Here is an 11,085-nt window from a genome sequence, read left to right on the forward strand (position 1 = left end):
GGTGTCAGGTTTGCCCGAGAGGTAGAGCTGGGTGTCCTCCACAAAGCAGTGAAAGTGTATCCCAAAATTACACTATTGTCAAGGAAGAGAAGGTAGATCATAAAGAAGATGAGTCCCAGGATAGAGCCCTGCGTCACACCAGAAAAGACGACGAAGGACTGTGAAGTGAAGGAATTGAGTTGGATGAATCGAGAGCGGCTCACGTAGAGTGAAACCAACAAAGGTCGGTTTGGGTGAGAAATTGAATCAAAATGACTCAAGGGGAGGGGAGGATGAATACCAGAGGGAAATGTTAAGTAAAATGAGGAAATGGTCCTTGATAGGAAGTTCATCAGCAGGACAATTGGGTTGGGTAAGATCTGATCAGCAAATTAGATCCAGTGTTTGACCTTTATTGTGTGTGGCAAAGTCTGCAAACTGATGGAAACCAAAACTGTCAAGCGTAGAAGTGAATTCCACGGAAAGAGGAAGGACAGTATTGTCCATGTGTATCCTGAAAGCATTATAATCATATTTGGTGAGAGACAGGAGAGCTGGGTGAGGACAGCAGACAATTTATTTAAAAAGGAGGCACCAATTCACCCAGACTAGGAGGTGCTTCAAAAACAGCAGACTCCAAGGCCAGCTGGGACCCCATTGAACCTTCAGGCTTAAGGGAGGGTCAACTGTGGCTCTGTGTTCAAGGAATGATAGAAAGACCAACTATGAGCAGATCCACCAACTGGATGTACGTGGAGGTTAGGCCAGGCATCTGCCCCGCCCACAACATACGAGAAGAGGAAAACACGTGGCATTCTTCACAGGCAACAAAGAATCAAAGATCGAAATCCTGCAGACCGTTCAAAGGTAAGCAGCTTTCAATCTAATGATGTGGATCATTAGTTCATTTTGTCAAGATTTTGTTTGACACTAATGTAACATTTGATATTTTTTTTTATGAAACAGTAATTAACAACATATTTTTAATTGTAAAAAACAAAGTATTGATTCGGATGATTGGTTTGGGAGGTTAATCATTTTGAAATCACAGAGTATGCATGATCTTCTGTGGGGGAGGTGGAATACTACAGCTCACGTATGGAGCATTTCTGCCAAACAGTCTGAAAGCTTTGAACTGGGCTGCATTCCCATGTAGCATGAAAAAAAGGTGGCAGCAGTATTTTCGTAGTGTTGTGTGCGCGGATGATGTAATACATGACGTATTGCCTAAACCGTTATTATCCGTATTGTATTGAGTTGTGTGTTTAATGGAGTTATTTGAAAAGCTTACAGAATAATAAACTGGATCTCCAAATTGATTTTTAATTGAACTCTTTTAGGGACATCGGTCACTATACAGGTTATTAGGTTGCAGAGTGCATGGAAGGGTGAAGGTTCTGATCGATGAATGACAGGACAAGATAACATGAGTAAGAATAACTGGATGTTTTGATTCCAGATTTCCATCCACTTTGTGTTTCATATATCTTAAAAATGGATCCAATCAGAATGGCCGAGGGGAGGCGAGATGATTTACTGATGAACATCAGTTTAATAAATGAATTAGCTCAAGTGGCAAAAGATTCGGCACTTACACATGGTTTCCTTGTGAGACTTCGAGAATCCCCCAACTCATCAGAGGTGAGAATTTCCCATCTTTCAAAAATAAATGAATAAAAAATCTACAAAGTTTTGTAGAAGGCAGGCGATCAGTTCTTTGTTTTTGTTCTTTGCATTTTAGGAGGTGACGTATGCTCCCATCTCGCTCTTCCCTACGCCAGTGCCAAAAGCTCTTTTCCTCCAAGCCATGGAGGTGCAAATTCACTTCAACACGCTTGTGGATAAGATCAGTCAGGATCCTGATTTCCTGCAAGAGGCTCTTGCCAGGTACAATGTCATTGCCAACTTCACACATTCTGAATAGAGTCGTCACGAAATAAAGAATGTTATTTTATTGTTTTGTTTTTGTTTTTTTTTTGCAGAAAATGTTCTCAAAAACTTGTACACACCTTTGTCATAAAATATAACATGTTTTATTTTGACACATTTTTTTCCAAGCACCATTACTGTGGATGATTTCACTGCAAAATTGTTCAACATATACCAATATGTTCTCAAAGAAGGAAGGTCGCAGGTACGTAATTCCAACCTCGACAAACCTGTTTATCAAACTTGGCGAGCTAAGCATGCATTCGGGGAGCGAGGTGTTTTGTGGCTTAGACAAGAACAGAAAAAAGCCACACATTCATATCACAACACTACCTCAATTTCCCATTGTACTTAAGACGAAGGAATGCCATCCAAGCCTGCTGGTGTAATAATAAAAACCCAATAGCTCAATGATTCAAATAGTTCTGAAGAAGAAAGCATACATGTTTGTAATCGATTAAATAATTTATTCCGTGCCATTTTGAGGTAAAATTGGGGGGGAAAAAAGAGGCAGAAAATGGCCACCAGTTCCTGTGAGGAATGAATCAGACTGATAAATTCCTTACATGGAGCTTGGACGCCCTCTTCTGGCTCTTTCTGGTGCAACACAAGGTTCTCAGACCAAACAAGCATTGACGTGATGGAAAGACTGCTACAATGTGTCCTTTTTTCAGTCAGGGGCGTTCCTTCAGTGACGTCATGTACGGACTCGTCACCAACTGAAAAACAAGACTTCCGGAATATTCAGCACGAGTCTTAAAACGTAAAATATAGCTACTGTATATGCGGTGGAATCTTTGTAAAATACGCTCAGTAGAAGTCATTTGAAGCCACTTTACAAATTATGGACACAACTTGTCCGGAGACGTCGGTTGTCCTTTAAAGTATCCCTATCTTACATTTGGTGTTCTTTGCCCTGTTTCCAGTCAATTGTGTTGGGTTTAAATCGATCAGACTACATGTGGGAAGAGAAGAATGGACAGACTTCTTTGAAACAGATCGAAATCAACACCTTTGCTGCCGCTGCTGGAGGTGTTGCTGCACGCATGCCTGATGTACACCGGTAATAATAATAATAATAATAATAATAATAATAATAATAATAATAATAATAATAATAAATATTCCATTTATAAGCGCCTTTCAAAACTCTCAAAGACACTTTACACATAATACTACTATTACTACTTCTACTACTACTCCTAATAATAATAATAAGAAGAAGAAGAAGAAGAAGAAGAAGAATACATTTAATTGCTCCTATGTTTTGTTTTTCTGCTTCTTTCTTTCCTTTCCTCTTCCTTTCGTAACTTTGCTGCTGTGTTACTTCCGGATAGAGTGAATGCTGGTGCGAATGGCTGCCGCTGCTCACTCGCACAAAAAAAATAAAAATAAAAATCTTATCCATTGTCTTTAAAGTGTCCTTGAGAGTTTTGAAAGGCGCTTAGAAAAATAAAATGTATTATTATTATTATTCATTCATTCATTCAGCACCTTTTGAAGTTGTCAATGTCCATTCATCTATCTCTTTCTCAAGCCACTTTGTCCTTATAATGGTGTCAGGACGTGCTGGAGCCTGTCCCAGCTGCCTTTGGGCAGTAGGTGGGAATCGTCCTGAACCGTTTGATAGCCAACTGCACACAATGGCACTAATACTCAAACCAAAGGAGAATTTTGAGTGGTCACTCAGTTAAAAGGTGTCTTTAAAAAAAGTTTGACCCTGGAACAAGGTCTCAAAACGATTTCAAAATCTAAGTTGTGTTTGACCTCTAAATGTGTGCACTATTTCTAATATTGAGCTGATTGTTTTTTTTACATTTCTGTTAATGTTCACATTTTTGTGTGTGTGTTGCTGAAACAGACACATTCTTAAGGTCGCTGGCCTGCTGGAAGAGAGCCAGCGCATCATTGATAACAATCCTCCGGTAGGTCTGGCCAAGGCTCTGGCCAAGGCCTGGGAGCTCTATGGATCAAGGCAGTATGTCCACTGAAAACGTTAAATAACACTTCATTGTCAAATAAAAGGTTGATAAAGAGCACTTCATTTTTCATCACACATATTGGGGTTTATAAATGTAGCTAATTGACACAATTATCAACCACAGTCCTCATGTAGAATGTGTTTATGTAGTGGCATAGTGTTTAACAGGAGCCCGCTTATCATTCAAGAGCGGTTGTCATGTTCCTGGTGGAGGAGAGTCAGATCAATGTCTTGGATCAACGGATAGTCGAGAATGAGCTGTGGAAAGGGTAACGTGAGATTACTTCAGACTTTTACAATACTTTGAGTAGTGACCTTGATGAAATGAATGAAACATTGAACCGTTGGCTCACGGTCCATTTTTGATTTCATGATAATCTCACAGCTGTCAATGTGTTCCAGGAATATTGCCACCATACGAAAGCGTTTTGATGATGTGTCTGCATCTGGAAAGCTTGACGAGGACAAGAGATTGTTTGTGTAAGTGTCTTCCGTCCGTTCAAAATCAACATGAACACCTGTGAAGACTGTATTTTTGCTCGTTTTCAGACTTGAAAACCATTGCAAGTCACTTTTTTCGGTGTCCATTAAACATTTCTCCATAAACTCCAACAAGTCCAGAGTTCCTCAGCCCGGATCATCCCAAAACAAACCCTCCTTTCACTACATCACCCCCGTCCTCCAACAGCTCCACTGGCTCCCTGTCAAACAAAGAATTGAATTCAAAATACTTTTATTTACATTTAAAGCCATCCATAACCTTGCCCCCGATCTATCTACCTTCAAATTTCCGTTCCCTCCCGGTCCCTCGGATCCTCCACCTCTGTGTGCCCTCTGCCCGTCTCACCACGATGGGGTGCAGAGCTTTCAGCCGCTCTGCTCCCAAACTCTGGAACTCACTTACACCAACATCCGTAACACTGACTCTCTTCCCACTTTCAAATCCCACCTCAAAACCCATCTGTTTAAAATACCATTCATGTTTTAGTGTAATCAGCTCTTTTATTATTGATCATTTTGTTTATGGTTTTATTGTTCTGATGTTTATTGTTCTTTTAATTGTAAAGTGGCCTTGGGTGCTTTGAAAGGCGCTTGTAAATTACATTAGTAACATTAGTAATATTTATTGTTATTGATCTTGTCATGATTTGTGAGGTGGTGATGGTGGTGGACCCCAAAAAAGCAGGCAGGAGGGAGGAGCAGGGTGTATTTGACAAATTGTATTAAAATAAAGTCACCAAGAACAAAGTCCAAAACATCAAAATCATCAGAACAGAAAAGTCCAAAGTATCAAACAAAACCATGAGTAAAAATATGACAAGATGAAACAATGACCGGACACTAAATGGTCATGCCGGGAGTCCCTTTAACCGCCACTGATTAAAACAGCCAACGCCTGTGCAGCTACGGGCGGGGCCGACAGCGCCAGCTGTTGGTCGCCAAACGGAATGTGACAGATTTTAGTTGTACTCGCTGGTGCTTTCGACTATCTTTGTAACTGCTTCATTTCCTGTATATGATAGTTGTCCATGCTAAGCGCTTCATTACAGCTTCAGCTCTTGTTAAAGCGTGATATAAATCGATATGTATTTGTATTGAATTGTATTGTTTTGACACGTTTCTGTCCTACCACAAATTCAGTGATTGCCAAGAAGTTGCAGTCGTGTATTTCAGGAATGGGTATATGCCTCACCACTACATGTCTGAAAAGGTAATTAATCATAACAAAATTCAATCAGACACAAATATATTATTTAACACTGGTCTCAGTTGCATTGCATGACGTATCCTGAGATTTTGTTGAATTTGATCCAGGTGCAGGCAGATTCTTGACTCTGATGTTGTGTGTGGTATATGTCATTGTCTTTCATTCATTCAGTAAAAATGATAACAGCATGCTTTTAATCACTTTGTGGACATAATTTTAATGTGGAAGGATTCTCACTTTCAGTATGAATACCAAATGACATTCAGGTATAACTGTGTGGGCACATCATTTTCAACCTTGAAGCCAAACGATGAACCTAAAGTCATGTTCTCATCAGAATCATCAACATAAATCAGACACATTTCATTTTTACCAGTTCCGTTTTTTATTTTTTGTTTGTTTTTAGGCCTGGGACGCCCGCCTAATGATGGAATGCTCTTTGGCTGTCAAGTGTCCGGATATCAGCACCCACCTGGCTGGAACAAAGAAGGTCCAGCAGGTGCTTGCAAAGCCCGGTGTTCTGGAGCATTTTTTCCCCAATCAGCCTCAAGTCGTGGAGCAAATGAGGGCGACCTTTGTTAGCCTCTACACTCTAGACATGGTGAGCAAAAAAAAAAAAAACATGATGTTTTATTTAGCGGATGTGTAACATGACAGACATGAGTGCATTGTCAAGTCAAGTTTATTTACATGGTTTATCGCACAAAAAAGTCACAAATGCCAAATTCAAAATGCATGACCATCGAGAGGAGTGCTCAAAACAGCGACCTTGGATGTCATCTATTTGTGCAATGCTAACACATTTTTTGGAGTCACCGTTGGTATGTTGCGGGTTTTAAGTGCATGTGAAAACATGACAGATATAATTATAGTGCAATTTGAAACCTCTTCCATCGGTGACAAGACCAGCAACTTTTTTCTGTTGGGCCATGTATAGAATTATTTTTAACAACCATTTTGACAGCAACATTTTTTTTCACATTTATCTTCCTTTCATTCATTTTTCTATCGTAAATGAGGAATTTCTCCATTGTGAGACAAATAGTTTTTTTTTTTTTTATTCTTATTGTTCTCATCTTTGCTGGTCTTTGAGAACCGGTCTTTTTTGGACGTCATCTGTTTGGGCAATGCAAACACATTTTGGTTGTTAGGTTTTTACAGGGCTTTCATGTGCATGTTGGCAACTTTTTTTTTAACTAAAGGGAGCAGAAGGTGATGAAACAGTCGCGATGGCTTTGTCGACACCCGACCGGTTTGTTCTGAAGCCTCAGCGAGAGGGAGGAGGTAGAGTCCAATAAATAAAATCATTCATTTCATCATGGAGCACAACATCTGTCCATTTTGTAACCTACTCAACCTGGGAAATATTAATGAGATAGGGTTAGTACTGATGTTTTCTGATAAACGGCTCACTAAAATTAAACTTTGTAAGTTTAAAAAAAACACTTTTTTTTTCTTTGAGGAAACAACATTTACGGACAAGAGATCTGTGAGGTTCTCGGGAAAGCGAAGAACGGTGCAGCGCGAATGGCCTACATCTTGATGGATAAGATCGAGCCTGTACCTACACGCAACTGCCTGATAAGAAGAGGCAGACCCCTCAAAATAAGTAATTGCGTCAGTGAACTGGGCTTCTTCGGAGCCTATGTCAGGTAAGCAGTCACTGGTGATGATTACACTTTTGCAGTGACGTGCGGTGAGGTTCATGGCTGGTGAGGCATTGACATCATCACAGTTAGATTTACAAACATATGAACTCTGCAGAGTAGCTTATTCACTATTTGATTGGCAACAGTTAACATGTTTTGTTTAAAATGTCATGTCAGCATTCTTTATATATACAAACTGTAGCACAGATTTTTTTTTTAACGTTATTATTGTGTTACCTTTACTTATAAATGAAGTCCATGCGCCGCTCCTTCTGAAGAAAGGCATCGATAACTTCTTTGTAAAAGCCTTCCTTATCTTTCTTCAGTTTTAAAAGTCTCTCTGTCTCAATGGAGATCACTTCAAGTGAAGAAAGTCGTCCTTGATCAGTCCTGTTCCGACTATATGTTTTCAGTCTTTTCAGTACTGAGAATGACCGCTCCACTGATGCTGTAGTAGCTGGAACAGAGCACAAGCTGGAGCAACTTTGTCGCCTCGGGAATAGTTTCAATGAGATCCTTCTGGACCAAAAAGCTGAGAAGTTGTCAAGGAGATTTACATCTATCCCTCACCGTTTTGTGAGCTATACCGTCCGTTGGTCTTCCTTTAATTATTATCTCCTGCTTCGATTGAATGTCCAGTTTTAGAAAATTCTTTCAATTTAGATATGTAATCCTCCATTCTGAAAATAAGGACAAGCAACATGAAAAAATGACTGGATGGTTGCACTAAACTTGCTAACTATTTACTGTAGCTTGCTGTCACTAATTTTATTATTCTGCAGCCGAGGAGTCGCAAGAAGAATCTCTAATCAACAGCGCTCCCTGTCATGAGGCAGGAGAACTGTGTGCCTCACCTATGCACACAGTTAAGATAAAAATAAAATATAATAAACACTGTAGTACAGTGTTTATTATGTACAGTGACTGTGCATTATATACACCAGCTAAACTGTAGAAATTTAGTTCATATACTAAGTGTTTGAACACTTTAATAGCGATATGCAGAGGTACAGCAATGTGGTCTCACTGCACAGCAAGCCGGCACAGTTAGCATAGTCATTGCACAATCCATGGTGAGGCTCAGCCGGCTGGTGCCTCACCGCTCGTCTCTACTTAGTATTTGAACGGTAAATGTGAAAATTCAGCGATTTTGAAAAAAAAAAAAAAAAAATTGTCAAGTTAAATGGAAAAGAACTTTAAAGTACAAATCACTAAATAAATATAACTGTTTAATTTATTTTTAATTTGATATTTCCGTGATGACAGGTGAAGCACGGCCTCACCTGTCTCCTGACTGCACGTCACTGCACTTTTGGAATCTTAGAAAATTTGTTTCACCTTGGACGAGGAATTAAAAGAAAGACAACAAAAGGTTGATCATGTACTCCTCACGTGCCGTTTTTGTGCAGGCATGGGAAAGACATGCTGATGAACGATTGTGTGGGCTTTCTTATGAGGACAAAGAGTTCTGAATACTCGGATGGGGGTGTAGCTTCAGGAAATGCAGTCTTGGACGAACCGCTCCTCTTTTGACAAGGTGCACATGTACCTGAGTTTAACAAAATTCCCCGGCGTCCTTCAATGTTGCATCATCTTTGCTCTGCCAATTAGCCACGTCCACTTAAAATGAAGGCTCTGCTTCTGACTGTCCCATTTCCAGATTTTTCCACATGTGCTCATGCAAGATGCTCCAGCAGCTTTCAACGGATTGATGTTCTGTTACTGAACCCTGACCTGGGTGCCTCAATATTGTGCCTCAGGAATCCCTTCCGACTTCTGCCCTAGTAGACTTTGAATTCTTAGTGTGTTTGCCTGTCCCTATGGCGGTTTGCTGTTTTGCAAGGTCAACCAAGTGTGAATTTCACCATCCAAGCTCATCATGGATTACTGAGCATTTCATCACCTGACTCCAAACGACCTACCCAGCCAGTCTTTGGACTCATTATCTGAGATGTTAAAAAAAAGACTTGATTGTTCTGTCCAATTTATATTTTGATAAAACATGGTAGCCACGATGCTTCTAGTTTTTCTGATTAAATGTAACGGATGTGTTTGAATTATTTCAGGACTTGGAGAAAAGAAACACCTCAATAACTCACCGAATGATGACACGTTGGTCTGCCAGAGCTCAGACCTGAATCCAATGAAAATCTGGAAAGTTACTCAAGGAGTGTTATCTCCAACTGTTGCCCTTACTTTCTGACAGTTTTGAAGGTCATGTTTCAAGAGTACATATTTCCAAGTCAAGATGTGCTATACGTCTGTGTAAACTCTTAGTCGTACAGGAGTGGTCCATCCTTTTCATCAAGATGTGCTATCTTAATAAATTCCTTTCTCTGACTTAAAATCTCAAAACTTTTATTTCCTTCTTCTCAGTTGTTTTTTAACAAATATATGGATTTGTGAAACATGTTTTGAATTGATGACACTGACTTGACTTAGACGTGAACCATTGTGGCATGTAGTTTTGGAAATAGTTCACCAGGCGGCAGTGAAAGAAAATTTATTTTTCTTTCCATTTCCTTTTTATTGGTCTCCTAAATAGACGAATCAATGACAGTGATACCTCAGCTTACAAACTTAATTGGTTCCCAGAAAATGTGTGCAAGGCGAAAGGTTTGTCCGATTAACATTTATTTCCCCTAAGAATTAATCCAAATCAACAGAAGTTTTTCAACCTCTTCTATTGCCTGAGACCGTTGCTTAGACAACACAAACAACCTTAGCCACACGTAGCAATGGAAATTGCTGTCAGCGAATATCAAATAGTTGTCTTGGTGCAACACACAACGATTCACCATCGCGTTATTTATGTGTTTTCCTTCTAATTTCGCCATCAACATGTAGTTTTCAGACCAAACAAAGTACCGCAAAATGCATTGTGTGTTGCTTTCTCGGTCGGGGGCGTTCCAAACGTGACATCACGTGGGGATCGTACACAACTTGTCCGCAGGCGTCGGTTGTCCTTTAAGAGGATGGAGTTGACGGAAACGGGGTGCAGAGGGAGGGTCAACTGTGTCCTTGTTTTCAAGGAATGATAGAAAGCTCCAGCACCCATGAGCAGGTCCGCCAACTGGATGTAAGAGGAGGTTACGCCAGCTGTCCGCTCCACCCACAACATACGAAAATAGGAAATAGGAGCGGTCCTGGTCAGCAACGGCGGGTGGCCCAGCGGCAATCCAGAAACCATCCGCCCTAATACCGGCGGTAGGCCAGAGTCCCACGCCTCAACCAAGGTGGCCACGTATAGTGCTTATATTTTGGTTACCTCACTCAGCGAGTTGCAGGGCGGGATGGACCATTCCTCACCGCGTCGTGAAACAAAGCAAACATATCGAAAGAATAAAGAGTACATAAACACCAATGCAGTAAATGTTTATTTTCATTTTCTTCAGTGCAGTGCTTTTATTTTTCGGGTTAAAAACTGCTTTGAAAATGATTTGTGCTTATTTTGATTATTTAAAGATGGTGACAATTTGACCCTGTTTTTAACACACCGTTTCAAACATTACTAAGAATAAGAAAACCTTTGATCATCTCACAATGGAGAAATTCCCGATTCACCGAAGCAAAGTTACAAAAACAAAGTAGAAGAACAAAATATAGGAGCTGCTGTAAAGGCAGCCACTCTCGCAACGCCATCTTAAAATCATAACTTGTAACAAAATAATACAACCCTGATCTTCCTTTTTAAAATTTAGTCAATGTTGACTACAATTTTGTTTGTGTTGCTAAAACAGACATGTTCTTAAGGTCGTTAGACAGCTGGAAGAAAGCCAGCGTATCATTGAGAACAATGCTTCAGTGGGTCTGGCCAAGGCCTGGGAACTCTATTGATC

The 11,085-nt window shown here is 40.1% G+C and overlaps 1 protein-coding gene across 8 annotated transcripts; it reads left to right on the forward strand.

The window, feature by feature from the left end:
- Positions 1 to 3: 3 nt before the first annotated feature.
- Positions 4 to 9,616, forward strand: LOC148903923 (glutathione synthetase-like). Of its 8 annotated transcripts, XM_089011007.1 has the most exons (14): positions 35 to 846; positions 1,439 to 1,620; positions 1,721 to 1,866; positions 2,038 to 2,113; positions 2,835 to 2,971; positions 3,770 to 3,886; positions 4,078 to 4,158; positions 4,292 to 4,369; positions 5,531 to 5,600; positions 6,004 to 6,198; positions 6,800 to 6,881; positions 7,060 to 7,249; positions 8,656 to 8,783; positions 8,907 to 9,616. In XM_089011007.1, the coding sequence occupies exons 1-13, from the start codon at positions 687 to 689 to the stop codon at positions 8,777 to 8,779; spliced, it is 1,638 nt and encodes a 545-aa protein (XP_088867133.1). In that variant the 5' UTR covers positions 35 to 686; the 3' UTR covers positions 8,780 to 8,783; positions 8,907 to 9,616. The 8 variants fall into 8 exon arrangements, 4 of the variants coding, with proteins under 4 accessions (XP_088867125.1, XP_088867150.1, XP_088867133.1 ...); XM_089010999.1 differs by lacking the exons at positions 8,656 to 8,783; positions 8,907 to 9,616 and adding an exon at positions 7,660 to 8,450 and having other exon boundaries at positions 4 to 846; XM_089011024.1 differs by lacking the exons at positions 8,656 to 8,783; positions 8,907 to 9,616 and adding an exon at positions 8,513 to 8,638 and having other exon boundaries at positions 9 to 846.
- The last annotated feature ends 1,469 nt before the right edge of the window (positions 9,617 to 11,085 follow it).

This window comes from Hippocampus bargibanti, linkage group LG01 (assembly GCF_051943395.1).
Source record: "Hippocampus bargibanti isolate YZ-2025 linkage group LG01, ASM5194339v1, whole genome shotgun sequence".
NCBI classification, from domain to species: Eukaryota; Metazoa; Chordata; class Actinopteri; order Syngnathiformes; family Syngnathidae; genus Hippocampus; species Hippocampus bargibanti.